General features: G+C 33.9%; 1 protein-coding gene and 1 long non-coding RNA gene across 3 annotated transcripts in view; one reads left to right on the top strand and one right to left on the bottom strand.

The window, feature by feature from the left end:
• Nucleotides 1–27,900, bottom strand: part of LOC138696955 (uncharacterized) — a 375,310-nt gene that overhangs the window by 222,852 nt on the left and 124,558 nt on the right. The gene's annotated exons all lie outside the window — the stretch shown is intronic.
• LOC138696950 (pupal cuticle protein Edg-91-like) lies at nucleotides 379–27,219 on the top strand. Of its 2 annotated transcripts, XM_069822471.1 has the most exons (5): nucleotides 379–537; nucleotides 21,342–21,474; nucleotides 24,499–24,620; nucleotides 24,672–24,894; nucleotides 26,600–27,219. In XM_069822471.1, exons 1-5 carry the CDS (start codon nucleotides 465–467, stop codon nucleotides 26,610–26,612), a joined length of 564 nt encoding a protein of 187 aa, XP_069678572.1. In that variant the 5' UTR covers nucleotides 379–464; the 3' UTR covers nucleotides 26,613–27,219. The 2 variants fall into 2 exon arrangements, with proteins under 2 accessions (XP_069678572.1, XP_069678571.1); XM_069822470.1 differs by having other exon boundaries at nucleotides 24,499–24,894.

The raw sequence follows: 27,900 nt of genomic DNA, 5'->3' as shown, positions 1-27,900 counted from the left end.
TCTGGTTTGTCGTTTAATGTGTGAAATATGCGTTCCACTTGTTTACACATTGCAAGCGTACAAGTACGAGCGGCAAACTTCAATCAGAAGATCATGTAACAAAAAGACGACGTAAACATGGCGGATGTGATCGTGCAGGAGGAATCCCCCTGGGCAAGCCCAAACTGACATCACAGCGCATTTCTCAGGTGACAAAATGTATGTTTAGAAGTTGGGTCAGCAAGGTTACGTGAAACAGATGCTCGGCTTGGCGAAATATAAAGAATGGGACATTTCGTACAAGGACGTGAAGAGGGGGAGGAAGCGAACTAAAATACGAGGAGAAGACGTTGGAGAGAGAGAGAGAGAGAGGCGGATGATGGGTAAGACGGCCGGACTAGCGTGTGTGTGTCTATATAAAGAAGACTCGCTAGTTTGGTACAGGTATCATGTGTTAGAACCTGTGGACCGCGCGTTACGTAACAATGAATAGTGTTATCTTGGTGGGTCTTCTGGCAGTGGTTGCCTTGGTTAACATTGTTGGAGGAGAAAGTTCGGGTTAGTATCTAATTTACATTATAAATGTGTTGTTAGTTTCATTAACCGACTAGTGGTATTACATAAAACAATATAATAATAATAATAATAATCTATACTAATAATAAATCTGTAGCCGAAATTTTTCTGGTAATTTTCGATTTTCCGAAAATAATTGGTCCTAACATATATAATTAATCACCCTGAAACCGAAAACCGCTTTTTTGACATTTTTGTTTGTATGTCTGTCTGTCTGTATGTTTGTTACCTTTTCACGCGATAATGGCTGAACGGATTTCGATGAAAATTGGAATATAAGTTAAGTTCGTTGTAACTTAGATTTTAGGCTATATGGCATTCAAAATACATTATTTAAAAGGGGGGTTATAAGGGGGCCTGAATTAAATAAATCGAAATATCTCGCTTATTATTGATTTTTGTGAAAAATATTACATAACAAAAGTTTCTTTAAAAGTAACTTGCGATAAGGTTTATTTCTTGAAAAATTTTGATAGGACTGATATTTAATGAGATAAATGAGTTTTAAAATTAAAATAACTGCCATCTAAGGCCGTGTAATGAATTAAAAAACAAATGACTTCGTCTATAAGAGGCCTTGGAGAGCAACAATGGAAAGCTATGAAAGATAGCCTACAGATAATGTTTCTGTGTTTGTATGAAGTAATATCGGAAGCTAAATTAACCGATTTGTATAATTAATTATTATTTCACCATTAGAAAGTGTAGTTTCTCTAGATGGACATAATGCTATAATGTTATTACAGTAACTTCTGATATAATATAATATAATATAATATAATATAATATAATATAATATAATATAATATAATATAATATAATATAATATAATATAATATAAAATATGTAATGTAATATTATATCATATAATTTAAGTTATTTGAAGGGTTCAGAACCATAGTGGGCCAAGCGCCATTTACTGAATACGTAGAAAACAAGGGTTAAAATTAAGTTATTACCATAATTCAATGGAAACCTATAACAACTAAAATAAAATATACACATTAAATCTAAATGATGTCAATCTTCATTAAACTATGGTTGCATGTAATAAAAATTAAGAAACAGGTTAAAGGAATTGTCATTGCACCAAATGAGTATCTCTGGACCAAAATGATCGCATTTTAATTATTTGGATGCAGTTTAAATTAAGTAACATATTAAACGATTTATCCTTCTATCAAACAGGAATGTTCCCTGGATCAAACGTCCTATTTTAATTATGTAATTACTTTATATTTATTTCTAACGGGTGCAGCGGAGCGCACGGGTACGGCTAGTAATAATAATAATAATAATAATAATAATAATAATAATAATAATAATAATAATAATAATAATAATAATAATGATTTATTTAACATGGCAGAGTTAAGACCATACGGCCTTCTCTAACACTCAACCAGGAGTAAAAACTGCGTTACAAAAACACTACAAATTTATAAAGTACACTACAATTTTACACACAAAACTGAGTAAGATAATAATAATAAAATGTAAACAACAAGTAAGCAGAAATCAGACATAATATATAACATACAGAAAGAAAGAAAAAAGCATAATAAAATGTGAACAGCAGGTCAAAATAAATGAGACATACAAAGTATTAAAAAATAAGACAATTATTCATAATAATAATAATAATAATAATAATAATAATAATAATAATGATAACAAATAAGAATAGTAATAATGATAATAATAATAATAATAATAATACTAATAATAATAATACTAATAGTAGTAATAAAATAGTGCAGTACATAGCATACAATGAATACAATATTTGTAAGTACACACAGTAAGGAAAATTATGATTATATATAGCTCAACTTATGACATTAGAGATATACCATTATCGGAAAATATGATAACAAAAATATAAAATAAGTTAAATATCACTAGAACATAAAAAAATGTGAATACGTGGAAACATGCAATACAACACTTGTCATAATAGTAAGTTAGTTTGGCAACTCGTCATAAGATAATTTTCTAACTTGGATTTGAAAGATTTCAATGTTTTCGTATCTTTTACTTTCATAAAAAAATTTCGTTAACTTGATCGACTTGGCAAGTGAACTGTACAGAAAAAAAAACATTTGTTTCGTTTTTGAATAATTTTAATTACGATTCGCAGCGACTTGGTCACTGTTTTTCGGTCATTGTACGTATGGGTCAAAGCTACGTTGGTCTGGGACATTTGAGTCACGTTTTTTCGCCCGAAGTTATATTTCGGTCACTGGGTATTGGTCAGAATTTTAGGCCACTCAGCACATTTGAGTCACTGAAATCGGTAACTCATTTCTTCGGTCAGAATGAAATAAGGCTTTTTTTACTGCATTTTATTTTTGCGGTATGAATACATAGAATTTTTGTGGCATGAGCATAAGCTATTTGTGATCGTCTTCACTATCAGTTTCTTCAATGTTCTCGCCTGGATTGAATTTCAATGTTTATGCAACAGCTCTTAGGTAAATATCTATTTGTCCGCCATCTTTATACTCTTCATATCTTTGAATTACAGCTCCTGGGTGTTAATATAGGCTACTTTTTGTTCAGGACTTGTCATATTCCTCTGTCCTCCAAGTAGCCTTGTAATATCTTGTTCATTGTCATGTTTCCAGTCCTCACAACGTCAGTAACGACGGGTTATTTATTTATTTATTTATTTAAATATTTATTTATTCATTCATTCATTCATTTGTTGTTGAACATAACAGGCAAAGCCCAATTACAATGTTCACGACTAACAAATTAATTTATAAAACATAAACAAGGTAAAGGAAGCATACACTTATTAAAAACTGAAACAAAATAGAAATAAGAGAAAGAAAAAAAGAGAAATTGAAATAAGGTGTGAAAGTAGCTTCAAATTAACTAACAACAATATTCTGTAAAATATGATAACAAATAATTCTGTATCTAGAGAAATTCATGTTGAAAATATCAACATTCGGATGAGGATGTAATTTACTGTATAACTGTAACATTTGGAAAACTGGGGAAATTTTTGTGGAATTCAGTATTTGTCCTTGGTATGTAAAATAAATTTCGAAATTTCGTCTTAAACTTAGGTGCATATAATGTTATATAATAAAATAAATCAACACAGTTCAACTTATTGTTAATAATTTTATAAAGAAAATTTAAAGATTGACAATTTCGTCGAATTTGCAAACTAGTAAAATGGAAATGTTGAAGCATTGTAGCATAACTCTCATAGGTAGGATAATCATTATAAAGTCTGTAATATAACCATTTTAGAAATTTATTTTGAATTTTTTCTAGTAACAGAATATATTTGTTAGTAACTGGGTTCCAGATAACAGCAGCATACTCTAATTTATATCGAACAATGGAATTATACAAAATTATTATAGTTTTGACTCTAAATTTACAAGAATTTCTCATAACTAAACCTAAACATTTATTGGACAAATTTATAATATTATTAATATGACTATGAAATGTAAAATTACTCCTAAATAATATACCTAAATCTTTAAGTTCATTTTCTGCTGGTAAAACTTCTGCCTCTATTTTATATGAAAATTTAATTGAATTTTTTCAATCTAGAAAAGGTCATGTGTATACACTTATTAATAGTAAATAACAATTTATTATTAATACTCAAAATATGTAAGTTTGTAATATCTGTTTTCTGTTTGTTGCACGTGTGAAATTGGTAACAGAATTCATTTAATATAAGCATTGGTTTGTTCTTAGTGGACTGAATTATTTGTGTCATTTTCACTATAGTTATAACTCAGGATTTTGTGAAAGTAGTGACTGAATGAGAATTATAGCGATTCTAAACCGAATACGAATGATGTACGTTGCTAGGATACAGACAATACAATTTGATGATCATTATATCCATGATACCGAAACATCTCATTACCAGAGTATCGTACCATAATGTCATACTGACCGAAATGTCTTATTGGCCGAAATGTTGTATGACCGAAAAGATTCGTGACCTAAAAAGAGAGACCAAAACTGTCTGAAACGTTAATTACATTAATATGTAGTGTTAATTTGTTAATTTCATGTGTTGACTAGTAAAGAAATTGTTTTCGATAGTTTTTAATTACATTAAAATGGATTACTGATTTATTAATTTCATAATTATACGCTAACGTCTTCAGCCAATCACTAAGCTTGTTGCTTAGCTGACGAATGACAATCGAACTAAATTGGTAGTTTTATGCAACTCAGAACTAATAAGTGATAGTTTTATCAGTGACTTCAATTGAAGCGGTTATTCAAAGAGGAGCTCAACTCGTAATTTTAAAATTTTACAGGGAGAAAATAGCGACTCAAAGTTAATTATTTAACATCATATATTTAAAGCACATCTAAGAATGTATCATATAATTTTTCTTCTTTCTGTGTCTGCTTGAAAAGAGTTTAATTACAATTCAAAATAACAGAATTGGGCCCTTCTTCCACAAAGTAATATTTTAGAAATAAAATTCCTTATTGTTAATATAATTTGAACATAAACTATAAGCTATTATATTGAGTAAATTCCAACAGATGAGATAACATAGGTACTAAGAAAACTGGAAGTCAAACTACAAAATGTTCTGAGTTATATTAATAAAATAATAAATCAGTCTTGAACCGAAATTAGAGCTGTGCCTCAGACCAGATTCGGTAATACACTTAGATTCAAATAATGGGAGAGAAATAACATATCTTCTGGTAGAATAAGCATGCTAGTTTGGCGAGTACTTACAGTAATACTGTATATACATACTACATATTCGTAATTATTTTTAGAATCTTAAACTTTCAAATCTTTATACAGGGTGAACCGTAACTAATGTCATTCATTTCAGAAAGTTATTCTTTGAGATATTTTAAACCATAAAGTTTAACACAATTTTGCTCGTCTATGTTTCTTTTTCGAGATAAAAATTGTTTTATATGAAACATTTCATAACGTGTTTTAAGAAAGCCATTGATTGAATTCCCAATATGCTCACTCAATTTAAGAGAGCAGAGTATTTTGATAAGAAATGATAGAAAGAACAGTTTTGTCCTTTAAATGTGCAGAAATTTAATTCGAACTTTTCGTACCGCAAAGGAATTTTACAATTGTTACGTTTCTTCGGATCAAATTTCTGCAGGTCATGCATTCCGTGAGTAAATGAACCTGTGAGTAAAATTTGGAACTGGAATATTACTTATACAGGGACATCATTTATTTTTACTTGCATTTTTATTGTACCTGCATTTCTGAATGTACTTCACTCTCACCCCTTCACTAATGTCCTTGCTCCCGTCAGACACACAAACTTACGGCCTCTGTTGCATTCGAAGTCTTCAAGCAGTGAAGTAAACATTGCAGTGTATAGTGTGTTTCATAAATATGATTGCGTTTTCTATAGAAGAAAGAACCTATATTACTAATATCGTACTAAAAATTATATTCAAGAAACGATAAATTGAATTTCAGAGAATATGCTTCAAAATGTTTTTAATAATATGCGTACTGAATTGAAGCCTGCATTGTAATGAACGGCAACCATTTTCAGCAACTTGTTTAAAAATTCAGATTAGCTTTTCTTTGAATTGAGGTGGCTAGAAGCAAAGGAATGCTAGTGACATTTGTAATAACATGAGTTAAGTGCATCCAGTGTAAGCAAAAGTATCTAAAATTTTAGTGGCAAAGGAATATTTTAATCGCATCACACATTAAAATTTAAATAAAAATTTCACCGATTTTACGAAAGCTTAAATATTTAAACCCCATTTTCTCAAAAGTAACTTAAGTGCACTTACAGCCCTTTACTTATGACCCCCTCAATTTAAATGCACTCTCTATATTGTATGATAACATCAATAATTAATATGCTAAATAAAGTAGACATTACGTAACGAACATAACCGCCTGAAAAGTTGAGTTTTTGAAAAAAAATGTTACTACTGTACTGTATTTTGATAAATTCCGTAAAAGTGATGATCAAACTGAAAATCGTAATATTGTATTTCCCTACAACATAAATGGATACACTACTTTTCTCTCCTCCTATACCTAGTAAAATGATTTGTTTACATATTGCACTAGTAACATCAAACTCCTGTAATGGAAGGGGGCAACAGTCTTTCCGAATATAGCCAGGTTAATGTTAAAAATGTTGGTAAAAATAAAGTGATGTCCCTGTATAAACAGCTTCAGTTTCTTAGTATTAGAATTCCATATAGAACAAAAAAATGTATTTTTTAGATTTGTATTTTTGATATTTTTCATGATCAACTTAGTGCAGTTCCTCTTTGTTTGCACCAAGTAAATTTTGGATTGCTGGGTTGAACATGGTTATTTCATGATTACTAAAGAAATCACCGAACTGGAGCCCTTAATTATTGAAAAACTATGTATTTATAAGATCTATACAAAATCTAAAAATACGTACGCGTTTCTTAGATATTTTAAATTAGCTTCTTGTTTGGCTGTCAAGTTCGTCACTATTTCATGAGCATTATTTTGAAGATTAGTAAAATAATACTTTAGATTAATTGTATCACTGATAGAGGCTATCTAATGGTGCTTTTCGTCTTTGAAAAACGATGTGACGAATGCGATGTGTTTATTTGTGATGAACGTGACATTACATGCAGCAAGCCCAGGGTCACTGAAGAAACAAAAGAAATAATCCATGATTTTTATCTGAAAAAACATCAGTGTTAAGTCAGCAAGAAGTTAAGTCCATAAAGAATCCTATCCTGTAACAGGGAAACTTAACCTTTATCAGAATAGATACATGATGCTCATTGTTAAAGACGATTATGACGTTTTTAAATAGGAATAACTGTAAAAAGAAGTTGTATACTAATCAGCTTCGTCCAAAATATGTGCTCCCTGCTTCACAATGTGTGTGTGTATCATCCCAATTTGACAGTGCAAAGAAAGAAATTAAAGGAATGTGAGTTATTTTTATCAATAAAGAATCAATATTAGAAAAGCAACAAATACTCTCTGAGCAGTGGTCCACTATGTCAGACATACGCCGAGAACCGTATGATATGGGTGAAGCATAAAGTCAACCTAAAACAACAACATCAATGCCCTTGACAGGGTCCGAACTCATAACCGTGACTTCCACGCAACACCGAAGCTGCTAGACTGTTGTATTTATCGCTGCTGGTTAGTCTGAACCTTTAAACGGTCGTAAATTTTCGTCAACGTTTTTGAAGAAAGGCCAGACGTTTCCTTCGGCAATGAAAGTTCTTTCATTCATCGGTTATGAAATCTAGTTGCATTCTAGCTAACAGTAACTCAAGAAGATCGCGCGGGTGCGTAGAACGTCATTGAAATGCGGAGCGAGTCTTCGCGCATAGCATGAAAAGCTAGTAGTTACAGTGCTGCTCACGACCGCACAAGTTTCGTCGTTTGTAATAAAACAGCCATACAGGAAACCGTTTTATACCTGCAGTGGATAATTTGAACGATTAGCTATCTTACTACGAGGTGAATAATTAAATTGTGTCTACATAACCAAGTCTGGACGAAAAACTATTGATCGGGAGAACATGAAACTTCATGTGAATATTTGGAGGGCATGCGGAAGAGAAATTACAGATATACAGGGTGTCTGACTCAAGCCGTTCATAAATTCATAAATTGTTTTACGCATCGCGCACAACACGACTAAGGCTTGGACACCCAATACTTTTCGTCGTTGAAATTCTCCAACTCGCAGCGCTTGTATTTTGTATAATAAAATATAATAAAAAATGTTTCAAGTTCAATCTATAAGATTTATCTATTTTGCAAATGTTTATTTGCTATAACATTGTATATAAAATATTAACGGTTTCGCCTTTTCGGCATCATCAGGAATCTAAATCTCGATCAAATTAAACATGTACATTGTAATATGCATGACAAATAGATTTTCATGATTTCATTTTGTTACGGGTTTTTCCGATAAGCAAGTTACAATATAATAAAATTTGAATAGGCCGTCAATGCTTATCTGTATTATATAAAGTATTATAATTTATTAATTTATTACATGAACGTTTTCGGCACTTGTGTGCGCCATCTTCAGATGTTAGAAAAGATACTGCATGTTAACACTGCCAAAATGGATGCACGTAATGTTGACATTATCATTATATGTGTGCATAAAAAGCCTATAGCTATATACCCATTATCAATTAGAATGATTGTGACCTAAAATACTAACGATGAAAGAGTAATGGAACGGAGAAAAATTCTCTCCGGCGCCGGGATTTGAACCCGGGTTTTCAGCTCTACGTGCTGATGCTTTATCCACTAAGCCACACCGGATACAACCCCGACGCCGGTTAGAATCGTCTCAGATTAAGCTCCAACTCATGGGTTCCCTCTAGTGGCCGCCCTCTGCACTACGTCATAGATGTCTATGAACGCAGGACCGAAGTCCACACATGTGCTGAGGTGCACTCGATATGAGTGACTAGTTGGCCGGGATCCGACGGAATAAGCGCCGTCTTACGCATATCATATATATTATTTTAATGTACCGAAGTACATATGATATTTCCATGCAGATATTCTGCGTTATCATGCGATAAAAGAGTAACGGAACGGAGAAAAATTCTCTCCGGCGCCGGGATTTGAACCCGGGTTTTCAGCTCTACGTGCTGGTGCTTTATCCACTAAGCCACGCCGGATACAACCCCGACGCCGGTTAGAATCGTCTCAGATTAAGCTCCAACTCATGGGTTCCCTCTAGTGGCCGCCCTCTGCACTACGTCATAGATGTCTATGAACGCAGGACCGAAGTCCACACATGTGCTGAGGTGCACTCGATATGAGTGACTAGTTGGCCGGAGAGAATTTTTCTCCGTTCCATTACTCTTTCATCGTATGATAACGCAGAATATCTGCATGGAAATATCATATATACTTCGGTACATTAAAATAATATATACTAAAATACTAAGTAAAAACTTAAAAACAGTTAATTAAAACATTATCCCTTAATAATATACTGTAGTATACATAGTTGATTATTAAACATTGTGAATAAGTAAAAGCTTTCTGTGGTGACTATGTCAAATAGAATAACCAGTTTTTTAAATATCAAGTAATTACTTGGTTGCACTTGATACAGGTCCGTTACCATGACAAGTAGAAGGTGAGCCATAAGATACGTCTCTTTATGGGTAAAGTTCACTAATTCCTTGATGTCATTCACTTTCACATATAATAAAAGCACTTGGAGAGGTTGAACATGGCGTGTGAGATATTTACGTAATGTGAATCCCAGTAATTAATTGTTATAATACCTGAATGTTGTTTTCTTCATCTGCCAATTTTAAATTTACAATTTCTTAACAATGTTGAATTGTCACTGTCCGATTTTCAGAATAGCCTGTCATAGTGCAAAAGCTGGTTGTGATGTGCAAAGCTCGGAACTTGGGGACTTGTGTCGTGTGCATGAGTAAGGTTACAGGTACAACGTACACAAAGCTCACGCTGCAAGTGCTCAGGGACAGTCGTGTGTACTAAGAAAGTGGCCACAACTAATGACAGGAAGACGGACGAAGAAACTGTTATGTCGAAGCCAATGACATTCAGAGAATTAAAGGTAAACGGTCTGTTTGAGGAAATAGAAAATACGTGTTATTTCGAATGGGTATTATAGAAGTTTGAAAATACATTTTGTTTTAAATTTAAGATACAGAATTTCGTGGAGAATTCGGAGGAGATACATTACTTTTTTCGAATGGAGAGTTTATATTTTGTAAGTTGTGCCACACACAAACTACAGGCTGGAAACGAAATTCATTGAAAGGCATTGCAGTCCCTCAAATTGTAGAAAAATCTGTCCATAGACATGGATCGAAACGTAGAGGGCCTTGCCCTAGTAGTGACACACTATTTGAAAACTATTTTCGAGAAAAATTTAGGATATACTTATCTTTCTCAGATACGAGATCAGCTAGCAACTGCTGAAAATCGAACAGAAAACAGTAACAATGAAAACATTCAGTATTTTAAGTCTGCTACCGAAAAATCTTCGAATGTAGATAGTCATACACTGTAATAAAATGTACACAGCAGAACAGTAAATTTGATATATTTCTCATGTTTATTTTTATTATATGTATGCTATGAAATTACGTGTTTCAACCTAACATAATATTATCAATATGTTGTTGGAGCCAGAAACCACTTTTGTAGCAGACCTGACAGTACCTCCGTGCTGGAAGCGGGAGTTGTTGACATGGAAGTCCGGTCGCTTAGTCACGTGCAAAGACACAAGTCCCCAAGTTCCGAGCTTTGGTGATGTGTATTCGACGATGGCTTGGCTCAGGCTGCTCAAATTTTATTATATTAGATTTTCATGAGTTTTATGTAGTATGTCTTATAAGTAAAAAGGCTTACGTAGGAAAAGATTTCCAGGAAATATAAATTTGGAAAGTCGATATGATTGCAGATGCATATAACTCATGTTACAAAGCACATATGAAATGATTAAAATGACAAGCGTGTTATATTATATCTTCCATTAAATTATTAACAAAATACGAACATCAGCAATAATTACATATTGGTGGAGAAGACTTAATTGTTGAATTTGTAATTAATTACCGGGGAATTATAAGTAGAATGGTGATGTGATATCAATACATTATTATTTAAAGGACAATTTATGAATCTATAATAGGTAATTAATAAAATTAATAATAAATGATGATAAAATTTGATAAAATATTATTTGTCGTATATTGCCATTTTTAGATAACATTTTTGGTGATCGTGTTTATCAGGAGGCACTTTCCTGTAACTTGGCCTGCATGATCGCCAGATATTAACCCAGCAGAATATTGATTGTAGAGCTATCTGAAGGAGTGTTCTTTGAGCAAACCTATGACAATTGATGAGTTGAACAACTCCATCGCACACACTGTGGCAGATATTTCAGAACACGAACTCAGAACGGCTGTATATAGCATTGGAGAGAGGCTATTACTTATAAGAGAACAAAATGGTGGACATATACAACATCTACGATGAAGTTATCGCAATGGGAGGTGATAGAAATATTCCATTTCTAGTGTAATAATCCAATGCCAGAATTTTTAAGATTGTGTAGAAAATGAAAAAAAAAAAAAAAAAATGAGTAATTACAATTACTCTTACTTTTGAAAACCCAAAACAACTCCCATTCAAGACGGGATCTCCATGGCCAAGAAGTACTGTAGGGTACTTCATATTGTTTCAAAACCGAGACATGAAAAAGACGTAACTAAAAATATAATAATAATAATGATAATAATAATAATAATAATAATAATAATAATAATAATAATAATAATAATAATAATCTATACTAATAATAAATCTGTAGCCGAAATTTTTCTGGTAATTTTCGATTTTCCAAAAATAATTGGTCCTAACATATATAATTAACCACCCTGAAACCGAAAATTGCTTTTTTGAAAATTTTGTTTGTATGTCTGTCTGTATGTTTGTTACCTTTTCACGCGATAATGGCTGAATGGATTTCGATGAAAATTGGAATATAAATTAAGTTCGTTGTAACTTAGATTTTAGGCTATATGGCATTCAAAATACATTATTTAAAAGGGGGGTTATAAGGGGGCCTGAATTAAATAAATCGAAATATCTCGCTTATTATTGATTTTTGTGACAGATGTTACATAACAAAAGTTTCTTTAAAAATAATTTGCGATACGTTTTATTCCTTGAAAAGTTTTGATAGGACTGATATTTAATGAGATAAATGAGTTTTAAAATTAAAATAACTGCCATCTAAGGCCGCATAATGAAATAAAAAACAAATGACTTCGTCTATAAGGAGCCTTGGACAGCAACAATCGAAAGCTATGAAAGATAGCCTACAGAGAATGTTTCTGTGTTTGTATGAAGTATGTAATATCGAAAGCTAAATTAACCGATTTGTATAATTAATTATTATTTCACCATTGGAAAGTGTAGTTTCTCTAGATGGACATAATGCTATAATGTTATTACAGTAACTTCTGATATAATGTAATGTATTATAATATAATATAATATAACATAATATAATATAATATAATATATAATATAATATAATATAATATAATATAATATAATATAATTAAGAAACGTGTTAAAGGAATTGTCATTGCACCAAATGAGTGGTCTCTGGACCAAAATGATCGCATTTTAATTATTTGGATGCAATTTAAATTAAGTAACATATTAAACGATTTATCCTTCTATCAAAGACGAATGTTCCCTGAATCAAATGTCCTATTTTAATTATGTAATTACTTTATATTTATTTCTAATTGGTGCAGCGGAGCGCACAGGTACGGCTAGTAATAATAATAATAATAATAATAATAATAATAATAATCTTCTTTCTCATAGTTTAACCTCTCCCTTGTAGGTTCATTTACACGACCCACGCCACACGGGCCTTACAGGGCCGCGACCTGTCTGGAGAGGAATTAAGCTATGGATCACATACATACTTTTTTGACCACACAAGGACATGGAGGGCCTCCCCGGATGAGGGATCAGCTCAATGCCAGGGCCACCTCCGATACAACACAAACATTTAAGACATTACACACCATTCACTCACACATATGAAAGGATTAAGGGAAGGATCGCCGTCCATGGCCGGACTTTCAAGAGGCACAATCCCGGCATTTGCCTGGAAATAACTGAGGAAACCATGAAAAACCTCAGTTAGGATTGCCGGCCCCTGGGATCGAACCCCGGACCTCCCGAATGCGAGGCCAGCCCTCTACCACTCCGCTAACCCGGTCGGTAATAATAATAATAATAATAATAATAATCTCGTTGCCAAACTTTCAGAACGGCCCCGAGGTTCACTCAGCCTCCTATAAAATTGAGTACCGGGTCTTTCCCGGGGGTAAAAGGCGGTCAGAGCGTGGTGCCGACCACACCACCTCATTCTAGTGCCGAGGTCATGGAAAGCATGGGGCTCTACCTCCATGCCCACCAAGTGCCTTCATGGCATGTTACGGGGATATCTTTACCTTTACCTTTAATAATAATAATAATAATAATAATAATAATAATAATAATAATAATAATAATAATAATCTCGTTTCCAAACTTTCAGAACGGCCCCGAGGTTCACTCAGCCTCCTATAAAATTGAGTACCGAGTCTTTCCCGGGGGTAAAAGGCGGTCAGAGCGTGGTGCCGACCACACCACCTCATTCTAGTGCCGAGGTCATGGAAAGCATGGGACTCTACCTCCATGCCCATCAAGTGCCTTCATGGCATGTTACGGGGATACCTTTACCTTTACCTTTAATAATAATAATAATAATAATAATAATAATAATAATAATAATCTCGTTGCCAAACTTTCAGAACGGCCCCGAGGTTCACTCAGCCTCCTATAAAATTGAGTACCGGGTCTTTCCCAGAGGTAAAAGGCGGTCAGAGCGTGGTGCCGACCACACCACCTCATTCTAGTGCCGAGGTCATGCAAAGCATGGAGCTCTACCTCCATGCCCCCCAAGTGCCTTCATGGCATGTTACGGGGATACCTTTACCTTTACCTTTAATAATAATAATAATAATAATAATAATAATAATAATAATAATAATAATCTCGTTGCCAAACTTTCAGAACAGCCCCGAGGTTCACTCAGCCACCTATAAAATTGAGTACCGGGTCTTTCCCGGGGGTAAAAGGCGGTCAGAGCGTGGTGCCGACCACACCACCTCATTCTAGTGCCGAGGTCATGGAAAGCATGGGGCTCTACCTTCATGCCCTCCCAAATGCCTTCATGGCATGTTACGGGGATACCTTTACTTTTACCTTTACCTTTAATAATGATAATAATAATAATAATAATAATAATAATAATAATAATAATAATAATGAAACACCGTTGGAATGATGATGTCAGGACACAAAGAGAAAGAATGAAGAAACCTTCATGACATAACGGGGAATCGACCCTGTGGCCTAAGCGTGGAAATCCGTCCGCCGCGATAGTGGAGTTTCGAAATTTCCTACACTATTAATTATTATTCTACCAAATATTGTACTTTCTAGTTGTGAAGCAACGGACGGCATTCTTTCTGGGAATAACCACTCCTCGGCTTTCTCTGTTTCTCATGGTCAAGTAACGCAAGCTGCGTGTGAAATTGATCCGGAGGTTTGGCGAACCAACGCAGCTTCAAAATGGAGATAGTTATTCCAAGGACACGAGACATGATATCAGATCTTCTCGTCTTCCTTAATGATAGATGCAGATTCAATACAACATAGTGACACCACCACCACCACCACCACCACCACCACCACCACCACCACCACCATCACCACCACCACCACCACCACATGTTCTGACTTCAACATCATCTTCTTCGAAATTTGTAATATCTCCTTGACAGTGTATTTTTTTTAGTTCATTCTGTATTTAGGTATCTTTTGAGCTTTCTTGAAATGTCTATTGTATAATATAGCAGAGTATGCCATTAGGAAAGTCCAGGATAACAGAGAGGATTTGGAATTGAACGGGTTACATCAGCTGCTTGTCTATGCGGATGACGTGAATATGTTAGGACAAAATCCACAAATGATTAGGGAAAACACGGGAATTTTACTTGAAGCAAGTAAAGAGATAGGTTTGGAAGTAAATCCTGAAAAGACAAAGTATATGATTATGTCTCGTGACGAGAATATTGTATGAAATGGAAATATAAAAATTGGAAATTTATCCTTTGAAGAGGTGGAAAAATTCAAATACCTGGGAGCAACAATAACAAATATACAGTAAATGATACTCGGGAGGAAATTAAACACAGAATAAATATGGGAAATGCCTGTTATTATTCGGTTGAGAAGCTTTTATCATCCAGTCTGCTGTCAAAAAATCTGAAAGTTAGAATTTATAAAACAGTTATATTACCGGTTGTTCTGTATGGTTGTGAAACTTGGACTCTTACTTTGAGAGAGGAACATAGGTTAAGGGTGTTTGAGAATAAAGGTACTTAGGAAAATATTTGGGGTTAAGAGGGATGAAGTTACAGGAGAATGGAGAAAGTTACACAACACAGAACTGCACGCATTGTATTCTTCACCGACATAATTAGGAACATTAAATCCAGACGTTTGAGATGGGCAGGGCATGTAGCACGTATGGGCGAATCCAGAAATGCATATAGAGTGTTAGTTGGAAGGCCGGAGGCAAAAAGACCTTTAGGGAAGCAGAGACGTAGATGGGAAGATAATATTAAAATGGATTTGAGGGAGGTGGGATATGATGATAGAGACTGGATTAATCTTGCACAGGATAGGGACCAATGGCGGGCTTATGTGAGGGCGGCAATGAACCTGCGGGTCCTTTAAAGCCAGTAAGTAAGTATAGTACAGCAGAAGGAAAGAAATAGAGATAGTGAGAAGGAACAGGAAGAGAAGAGGAGGACCAGGGAGAAGGCAAAGAACTAGCAGTGTCTCGTGTTATGAGATCTGCTCAATTGTGCGCCATTTCCTGCAGATTTCTTACATTTCTACACGTTTATCTATCCCACTCAGCATTTCTTCATTCAGCAGAAAACTTCCAAACAAAGACAATGCTTTCTCTATTCTTCGTATTCCTATTATCCAGACGATTCGTTTTGTTTAACCTACTTAATACGCGGATTTCGAAACGTGTTGACATAGCAACCAAGTCGTGAGCATGTTAGCTTTGGAATGCATTTACATTTACGCTGCCCTTCGCGCCGTCATAAATTCACAGAAATCGAAAGCATGTTCATGACTAATGAAGCCTTTGGTTATTGAAATGCTGGCAGACTCTGTTCAATAGAAACTTCCATATCCTGCCACTGTGAACGGAATAACTGATCTTCTTCAATGGAAGAACAGCGCGTCGTGGGCAGCTTCAAAGCGTGACAACGTCAACTTCAAAAGCGCTCATAAACATCCCGCATTCATTACGCGTTGCAGAGAATATTTTGTTATAATTTTAGAGATGACAGGCATTCACGTAAGTTCCTATGTCGAGACGCCTGAGGAAAACTATTCTACCCAAAAGCATTTAAAGGTGTTGCCCAGTTAGCTGGAAAAATAGACGAGCTGTGAACACAACTTTTTATTTGATACTAGCCGTACCCGTGCGCTCCGCTGCACCGGTTAGAAATAAATATAAAGTAATTACATAATTAAAATAGGACGTTTGATCCAGAGAACATTCGTGTTTGATAGAAGGATAAATCGTTTAATATGTTACTTAATTTAAATTGTATTTAAAATACTAAAATGCGATCATTTTGATCCAGAGACCACTCATTTGGTGCAATGAAAATCCCTTTAACATGTTTATTGTTATTACCAATTATTTTTGGAAAAGCGAAAATTAACAGAAAAATTTTGGCTACAGATTTATTATTATATTATATTATATTATATTATATTATATTATATTATATTATAGGCCTATTATGAAAAGTGTGTTGATAACGGATGTACTCGAATTAGAAAGTTTTTAATTTGTTGTGGGAGCTCTTGAATCTCAGGAGGAACAACTTTTACAACAGCGCAACATAATCTGCTTGGCTCATTACCCAATTTCTTTGCATTGCATTTATTGCATATGTATTTTATGTATTTTAACACGATTCAATTGAGCATAGTTAAAATTTGAATTATAAAATAATGGATTGCTAAGCCAACGTACTATTACTGCATACTAAATCAATACACTCTCGTTGTTCGTTAATTCTCTGAGATAAAAATGAATATGTTCATAAACATTATTATAAGAAATACAGGAAATGAATATACAGAATAGCCTATCAAGTTTTCTGTGCATAAGAAGCTATTTTAATCTTACCTGTCCTCAATTCACTCACAAGTTACTGTACTAACATTATAGCATTATGTCCATTCAGAGAAACTACACTTTCCCATGATGAAATAATGATTAATTATACAAATCGGTTAATTTAGCTTCCGATATTACCATACAAATACAGAAACATTCTCTGTAGGCTATCTTTCATAGCTTTCGATTGTTGCTGTCCAAGGCCCCTTATAGACGAAGTCATTTGTTTTTTAATTCAATACACGGCCTTAGTTGGCAGTTATTTTAATTTTAAAACTCATTTATCTCATTAAATATCAGTCCTATCAAAATTTTTCAGAGAATAAAACTTATCAGAAATCATTTTTAAAGAAACTTTTGTTATGTAACATATTTCACAAAAATCAATAATAAGCGAGATATTTCGATTTATTTAATTCAGGCCCCCTTATAACCCCCCTTTTAAATAACGTATTTTGAATGCCATATAGCCTATAATCTAAGTTACAACGAACTTAATTTATATTCCAATTTTCATCGAAATCGGTTCAGCCATTATCGCGTGAAAAGGTAACAAACATACAGACAGACAGACATACAAACAAAAATTTCAAAAAAGCGATGTTCGGTTTCAGGGTGGTTAATTATATATGTTAGGACCAATTATTTTTGGAAAATCGAAAATTACCAGAAAAATTTCGGCTACAGATTTATTATTAGTATAGATTTCCGCCTACAGAATCTTCTTTTCGTAAGGTCACTTTGTACTATGCCAATGCACTATTAAAACACGTGTCCGAACAGCTGACTGTGCAAACCAAGCAGTAACGTATAAAACTACGAAGGATCTTTCATCGTAGCCTATATCAGGCAACCTAACAAGATCCATTCAAAATGGAAAAGTCTTTTGTGCGAGATCGTGCGTATTTGCTTGGTTTCCGCACAAAACCAATCCGCGGAAAGTCTAAAATTCCACATTCAGTATTCCCAACCTAACACACATAACAATTCCCCTCTTCTTACCGCTTAAGTGACATATTGATTTTACTGCTTTAGGCTTTTAACTATTTTTAGAGACGTTCAATATAGTAATAATTATAAATTGGAAACTTACCACTGCAATTTCACCTAAATTGCACTGTTAATTATTGTTTTTAAATATTTGCAAACATTAAGTAAACTCTACAACTCCACTAAAGTTACTGCATTCGTGATGCAAGTAACATTAAGGAAGCCGTGAAAAATCAACAAGATTCCAGACTAAGCATAGACTGGGGGGAAAAAAAAGACAGACGTATATCACGGCCTGCTGGAGTATAGTAAACACAGAAAACATTTTAAAGCAACAATGTTGAAGATAGATATTTTTGTTTTGCAAATTTGCCGTCATTGAACAGAAACCAAGAGGGAGATTTCATTGCAACTAATTATAAATTCCTCTTTCAGGTATGTAATAAACGATCTTCGCACAAAATAATGTACGATACACGAGTGGTATGTTTTCTTTCAATTCTCGGAAATTAAAAAAGCTCAACTACGTTTCGTTTTTTCAAACTTTTCCTCGAACATGAAAACTTCAACATACCGCTCTTGTAACGCATATTACTATTAACAAGAGTATGATGTGCACATGAATCGCTATTTTATCGTCACATTCTGAAATGAGTAATATTTAATAATACAGAGTGTCCCAGAAACGCCGTCCACATTATTCCGCCTAAACCCGCTATCAGAGATGGGTAAGCATGCTGGTTTAACGATTTCTAATACTGAAAACGTAATAATCCTTCATTGAATATAACTTTCATCATCCCTGATATTTCTTCAAAATGTATCCAACGTGGCACGTGAGTCATACGATTATACTGCAGTGTAACTTGATGGCGTTTCTGGGACACGCTGTATACGCTATTGCGATACAAACGTTTGAATACGTTATTTTAGAATAGAGGAAATGTTTGAAAAACGAAACGAAATCGAGATTTTTCTATTTTTGAGACTCTAATAATGCACTTAACACAAATATACTATTGTTTGGACGATCGTCAATTAAATGCATACTCCCTACTCCCTACGTATTGACTGTGGTAGTATCATCCACTTCTGGAGAAATAAATAACACTTTGAAGTTAAGAAAGATGGACAATAGTTCTCTAGTAACGTCCATTAACTGCACAAATTGTACCATCACGTTTAATTTTTCTAAATAAAGGTTTCCTTTTTGTTCATTTTACATACCACAATAGTATAGCTACCTTTCAAAGTAACAGAAGGTAATTCTATTACGATACAAGCACAGTCTACTATATACAGTCGCGAAGCTCAATATGTAGTAAAAATGCAAACATGGGTAGTTGCCCACCACTAGGATCGCTACTATCGCCTCATCATCACAGATCTCTCCTAGCAAATGACAAAATATGTTACACTTTCGTTGTCGTGTTCTTTTGGAAAAATTAACACCTTCCTTCCATTATTGAAATATTAAATGCATAAAGTTAATTTATTATTTTAATGAAATATATTAAATTCCACCATAAACTCGAAGATACCTGCAAGAAATAGGTTAATATTATTTTTCTTTGTGCAAAACGAACTGAAATTTACTATAATCGCTTCATTCATTCAAGATTATAGCGATAATTAACTATGAAACCAATAAATATTAATTTGCATTTCCCTTTACAACAATAATAATGGAAATATGAATTAATGGAGTAACTTACGTGTACCGGTACTTGTAATGTAGGCTTACGTAGTTAACAAAGTGGGTTGAGGTTAAGCAATAATAATCACACCAGAATTGGAAATAAAACGTGATCAATAAATTTTATTGTAACAGACTTACTTTTTCTACGTCTCTAGTAAAGTAACAAATAAAAATAACAACAAAATTAACAGCTATAATTAAAAACATATCCTTTGAAAAAAGAAGTAGGACTAAGTTGTCTGAAAATGTACAATTATTCAAGGAATCAGCTGATACAGACGTAGAATTAGTGCAAAGCTTTTGTTTCTCAGCTGCAGGTAATAACAGAACAGGTTTATTTGAAACATCAGATAAAGTTGGAACTGCATTCCAGATTAATTTATTTTTGTTTTCATTCATAAATTGTGTGTTTTCGAAATGAAGAGAGCAAAACTTTATATTATTATAAAGATATGTTTCATTCTTTGTCATTAGATCTTCCCTCCTGCTGTTTATTAACCACTTTTTGCATCTAGAAGTAAAATAAGAAATAGATGTTAGGATTTTTCTTCACAAGCATCAATGCGAAATACGCAACGACCTAGCACTCGATGGAAATACGACTCAGTCCACTCTAAATCCAAAGTCGACCATGGACAGTCTATTGTTTCTAGTTGCTAACCGCTTGGAGCGCTTTATCGCGAGATTTGCAAAAAATCACCTCGAGCTTCGCGACTGTATATAGTAGACTGTGATACAAGGTTGGGAATTGCTTTTTACAAAATCCAGAAAAACTTTGAAAAATGAGAAGAACGAGTTTTTCAATTTCCAAGATTTTGTAATGCACTTCACAAACGTGTAGGCCTACTGTATAACATTTTTTGCACGATCATATTTTTGAAATTGCAAATACAATATATTCTGCACTGAAAATTTAGAGCAATATTATTCCAAAGCTTCGCACTATAATGGTAATTAAGTAACAATAAGTGCCCTGTAATGGATCTATTTCAGTATAGTTTTGTTATTAAGAATGGTTTCCCTAGCAACAAGTTTCTGTGTGGGAATTCTAATTTTCAAGACCTAAAAGCAATAACTGTAAATATAGAAAAAATAACACGATCGTGCAAAAAGTTTATTGACCTTTTGAAGCTAGCTTTTCGAACGAAAAACACAACTTAATGAGTAGCAAATGACTGAACGATCGAATTGTGACTGACTGGCTGGTTGACTGAATGATGTAATGTCACGGAATTTAATACTGTATTTAATTATTTCAGAAGTAACTTTCGTCGTACCGGAAGCCAAAGATGCCAGCCTCCCGGCAAGAGGCAAGAGATCCATTCTTCTGGCAAAGGGTATAGCTTTCGGTAAAGGACTGATCGTAGGAAAAGCACTGGGGTTAGCTCTGGGGTAAGTATATACAGGGACATAATTTTATTTTTACTTCAATTTTTATTGTACCTGCGTTTCTAAATGTACTTGACTCTCACCCCTTTCACTAATGTCCTTGCTGACGTCAGTCACACAAACTTACGGCCTCTGTTGCTAGGAGTAAAATAAACAGTACAGAGTACAGTGTGTTTCAGAAATATGTTGCATTTTCTATAGGAGATAGAGCTTATATTATTGAAGTTTATTTTCAGAGCATAACTGAATTTATCTGTGTGGACTGAGTACAAGTGAAGATTAGAGTTACCGAAAGTACGGTACCCTATAATATGGTGCAGTGCGAGTTTTGTTTTACTGTTTGTAGGTATGAAGGACAATGATGGAAACTGGAATTACAATATAACCGAATGTGAACAACAGTTTTTTCACAATTTCCTTATTATATCATTACGGAATATTTTTGTAGAAATGTCATTGATCTGGTAGATAAATTTAGAGCAACAGAGTGTACAGAAAGGAAGAAAAGTGCAATATGGCCAACAAAGGTGACAGAAGATGCTGTAGAAGATGCTAGAGAAAGGATGCAGCGAGGTCCCAATAAGTCGATCAAGAAGTTAGCTGTAGAAATTGGGGTTTCTTACGGAAATGCTCACAAAATTCTCAGGAATAAATTAGGTTAGTAATATGCTGAATAAAGTAGACATTACATAATGAATATAACCGCCTGAAGAGTTGAGTTTGTCAAAAAAAAATGTTACTATTCTACTGTTTTTTGATAAAGTACTGTAAAGTAATGATCAAACTGAAAATCGTAATACTCTATTTCCCAGTAACATAAATGGATACACTACTTTTCTCTCCTCCTATAGCTAGTAAAATGATTTGTTTACATATTGCACTAGCAACTCCAAACTCCTGTAATGGAAGGGGGGTAACAGTGTTTCCGAGTATAGCCAGGTTAATGTTAAAAATGTTGGTAAAAATAAAATGATGTTCCTGTACTTAAACTGTAGTTATGTATAACAGCTAGCTATATTTATCAGTGCCTACTTAACCAGTTCTAGGATGAGAAGTACCAACGCCAGGAGTATAAATTCAGTATTATGAAGGTTCAGACTTTGCTCTCTGTAGTTCGTGCGATTACATATTGCATAGAAGTTAAAGTTAAACCATGTGACGCATAACAACGTGTTTACTTCGTCCTTCGATTCATGAAAGGGTTAAGGTTGATGACTCCTGGACTTGGACTATCCTGTAAAGTGTGGAAGCACACTTTTCTTTTACTGGAGGGATGAACACTCAAAATGTCTGAATCTGGATAACTATCTGCATCTCCAAATGAGATTCATGAAATTCTTCTGTACAGTGAACGAGTCTTTGTCTAGTGCGGCTTCACGAACAGTTTCATCATAGACCCGCATTTGAAAGTCCAAAGGCAAAGACGTGTAACAGTGGTACGCGAACTAATTTGCTAAATGCTACGCCAACGTGTGATCCCATCTATACAGAAGAGGATGCTTTGAAGAAAAATGTTTTTAAACAAATAACAACGAAGTTATGCGTTCATCTCTCTTCCGCAGCCCATCTAAAATGCTCATATTAAGTTTCATGTTCCCCTGATCAATATTTTTCCATCCAGAGCTAGTTAAGTAGGCACAGTTTAATTATAACTACTCTGTATATATACTGAAGTGTGACTTTCTTGTTACATCTGTATTTTGGAGGTAACAAACGACGCACGAGAAAAAATATTTTTATATTTTCCTATTATTATTATTATTATTATTATTATTATTATTATTATTATTATTATCATTAAATATAAATTATTCAGATTTCCTTGAAGCTCAATAATGAAATTATGCTTCTTTACGCTCTTAACCAATACTATACATTCCTAAGTCGCAAGACTTTCTGATCGTGTGATAGGCATGGTACAAAACGGCCACTGAAGACAACTCAGAAAAGGGACATACAAAGCTCCTTTGTTTTAAGGCAGATAAATCTATACAATCTTCCTATTTTCCGCCTTCCTCTTAATCTCCGCATGCATTCCATATAAATGCATCTTAATGTCGTCTGTCACCTGATATCTTCTTCTGCTCCGAACTTTCCTCCCGTTCACCATTTTGACCACATTACACCCTCGTTCAAATCTTTATCCTGGCTGCAACTTAGTAACCGTAGAACACTTCATTCGCTCTCTCTTCTGTTTCGAGTTCTCCACACTTCTACTCCAGATTATCTTCGTTCCCGGTTTAACTACTTATCCTCCAATCACAATCTAAACACCAGGTCACAGGAGAGTCAAATCCTAGCAATTCCTGCCCATAGAACATCCCACTATTCATCCTCTTTTACTGTCTCAGTCCCCCGTGAATGGAATTCTCTACCTCAGAAGATTAGGGGCTGCCAGACAATAACCACTTTCAAGAAAAGGCTAAACGATTTCTTACGGGCGCAGTCAAATTGAAGTTATAATTGTGATCGAGTTTAATAATTTAATTTTATTTAGGTATGACTATCATTACTATTACTATTATTGTTATTATTATTATTATTATTACATAATTATTTATTGGTGTTGTGAAGATGAAAAGAATTGTCATTGTATTATATTAATGATGTATTATATTGTCTTGTATTGTAGTATTGTATTGCTTTGGATTGTATTGTATTATGTTATATTCATAGCATTGTAGTAATTTTCTATCATACTAGTTGAGTGGAAGAGAAGGCCGAATATGGCCTTAATTCTGCCAGTTAAAATAAACCATTATTATTATTTCTTCCAGTGCATCCTTCAGTAGGCAGTTTCTAACAATTTACAATCAAAATGTTGCACCAAAAATCGACCTTAAATAGCAGGACTACTCTCACCAGAAAAGTGTACGAATGAGTATGAAAACTAGGATGTGCCGTTTCTTCTTTCTCTTAAAATCGCGATATACCCACGGAAGTTCACAGATTTCAATAGTCTTTATTACTTGAAGTGTTTATCTTTGTCAACGTTAAAACATTTCTATGTTCAAACTGTTTCTGTAGAGCGTACGGTGGCGGTTACTATGGAGGTGGTTACTCTGGCGGTGGCTACGTCGACTACCACAAATATGGAAGTTATGGTGGTAATGGTGGCTATGGGGGCTACGGCGGTGGAGGACACGGTGGTTATGGAGGCTACGGCGGTGGAGGACACGGTGGTTATGGGAGCTACGGAGGTTATGGAGGCCATGGTGGTTACGATGGCGGCTATGGCGGACATGGAGGTTATGGCGGTCATGGTGGTTACGATGGCGGCTATGGCGGGCATGGAGGTTATGGCGGTCATGGCGGCGGCTATGGAGGTTCCTACAGCCAAAGTCAGGCGTCCAGTTCGAGCTCTGGGGGCGGATGGGGAGGAGGCAGCTACTCCTCCAGTCAAGCCAGCTCTTCGTCATATGGGTGAGAACTATTAAGCCGTCTGAATTGGGGTAAACAACGTTATCAGAGATTCTGAAGAGCAAAGTTTTATCATGAAGTCCTCTGCAACATAAAATTCACGTTTGGCCCTAAACATTCCCAAAACCGACACTGCTCGCGATGATATGTTATCTTGATTACTTGTGACAGATCGTTTAGAAAGCACGTTCTAAGTTTGCAGTAAAATATTACAGAATAAAGATTTCGATTTTAAGGATCACCTGGATGCCTGATAAGGAAACAAGAAATGGATGGACCGATCCAAAGGCGTAACTGTGTTAAAGCGATACGCTACTGAAGTTTCTAAAATCCACAATCTTCTAGCCAGAGAGTTAAAATTTTTATTGAATATGCATATCAATATCATAATCATACATTGTAAATTTAAATCTTTTCTCATAAACACTTAAAAAAATTAAACATTTGTTTTCTTTCTTTTTTTAATTTTCTTAGTTAAAATTCTATTTCTAAAAATATTATATATACATATATACTGTATACAGGGTGATTCACGAGGATTTACCGTCACTTACGGAGCTAATTTCCGAAGACATTCTGAGCAAAAAATGTCCTAATCGCAATATTTTCAAAGTTACACTAATTTGAAGTTGTTAGTAAAATACCTTTTTCTTTAGTTTTACGGGTAAAACTATTACAAATAGAGAAAGAACTATATAGAAATATCATTTCTGTAATTGGCTAGTGTTCTGAAGCTAAAAATGTGTTGTCAATTGCTTTGTATAGATTTTATTTTTCAATTTTTAATTAAAAATGGCATCATTCTTACGCACTCATGACAAAAATTGTTACAAATGATATGAGTTTAGGAACTTCATTCTTTACAGTTTAATTATCCATCCTAATGTACAGTCTTGAAGAATTTACAAAAGTGGCAAGAAAATGTAATTTTGTAGTTAAAAATCGAAAGAAAAAAATCTGTACGAAGCAACTATGGAATTCACAACACATTTTTAGCTTCAGAATATTAGCTAATTAAAGAAATGATACTCCTGAATAGTTCATTCTTTATCTGTAATATTCTTTTACCCTTAAAACTAAAGAATAATGATATTTTACAAACAACTTCAAATTAGTGTAACTCTGAAAATATTGCGATTAGGATACTACAAAATATTCACGCTGTTTCTAGTTTACATTTAAAAAATAAAGTCATTCGAAATTCGGTTCGAATATTAGATTCAAAATTCTTTATCGAAATAGGGTTTAAATATTAAATTCAAAAATGTTCTACATAAATTTCAATCTTTGGGCATTCTAACTTAATGTCTCTTAAAAAAATAAAAATGTCTCTTGAAAAACACTAATTTCGAATAAATTCGTACTAAAAACAAAAATGTTGTGTTATATCGCGAGCTTAGACTTATGATGTTTTGACCTGAAAGGGCTTCAAACATAAAATGTTTGCTTTTTTGAACTCAAAAACCTTATTTTGCGAATCCATGGTTGTCGAAAACTAGGCGTCTCCTACTCCCAAAAAATAAATTAAAATAAAATAAAAATAAAATTTAAATTTAAAATAGGATATTGTAGTTCTACAATTAATTTAGGCGCTGTTACCGCTCGGTACCCCCTTTTCAAGGGCAGCTATCCTTTTTAGATTCTTCTCTGCATCCTGTATTCAAATATATTTAACCTATAATGCTAAGATACATGTATTTATTTTCAGATGGGGTAGATGATACACTTCGCCAGTCTTCACGTGTTCTACAGGAATTAATTGTAATTTAACTTAAGAATGTGCTGAAGGCAATCCACACTTCATAACCACGTACAGTTAAATACGTATAAAAGTTTCCTCACTTCAGGGTACTACTGGACTGGAGAAGCCACAAGATAGGAACAGTTCTACAGTATATTTAACATTGTCTACAAGAAAACAAGTCAGAGGAAATCTGGTGATGTTTCCTTGTGTTTGAACCAAACAACGTAATCTTTATGCGTCAACTTGTTCTGTATTTTGTAATTGCTCAATTTATACTATTTGCTACCGAATGAGAAATGAATAGTTATAAACATTACAATTAAGCAAGTCATACTATTTTTCTTCGAGAAGAATATGAAATAATAAAACGTCATACCTAATTTTGTAACAAAACACTTTTCATTTTTATTCTTAGCTACACAAATTGCAGTTCTGGTCCATTAATAGGGTTCGAGAAATGTGATAATTTTAATTTGATTATGTCGACGTTATAAATTATAAACTTAAAAAAGAAAAAGTTTCAGTGTGTATGTAAAATAATACAGTGCACGTCGAATAAAAAGTCACACAGGAAATTCTATAAACGTATTTGTTAAACATTACAAGTTTCCCCCCCCCTTATTATTAATATTTTTTTGTTTATATACTTCCATATATTTAATTATTAATAGAAGTAAATCAACGAACTCAAAGATGCAATTTTATATGCTCAGGAATTAAATATGATCTGGAATCAGAGACTGTTTTTACGCAGTGTTCCGCAGTTGCCAGATCTCGACCGAAGGGCAGCGATGCGTTTCTTCTGCGCAGACTTTTATAACATTTTCATGTTATTATTTAATATGAATTGATTTAAAATTATTCATATACTTTTATTTTACAACATTAATAAAAAATACTACACCAAAATATTGAAACTGCAGTTTATATGGTATTCTACAGCCTTCCTCATTATTCATGGATGCTGTCATTGTTACATATTCACGGCCAGTTAAGTTTCATATGTATTAATAAAAAATGTATAAATCTATATATATATATATATATATATATATATATATATATATAATTTGAACTGGTAATGGGAATTATGGGAAAACGGTTGAACGGAATTTAGTGAGTGACCCCTTATTTTCATGCCTGGCATCCAAAGTTTTTCGGAAAAGTATTAGTTTTCAGTGAAATGTCAATTTTCCTACATAATTTTCCTATTTTCCAAAATCCATCTGTTGTCAGTTTTGAGAACTAAGTTTATTCAATCACGG

Source organism: Periplaneta americana, chromosome 3, assembly GCF_040183065.1.
Source record: "Periplaneta americana isolate PAMFEO1 chromosome 3, P.americana_PAMFEO1_priV1, whole genome shotgun sequence".
Taxonomy (NCBI): domain Eukaryota; kingdom Metazoa; phylum Arthropoda; class Insecta; order Blattodea; family Blattidae; genus Periplaneta; species Periplaneta americana.
This window is presented reverse-complemented; position numbering and strand designations above follow the sequence as displayed.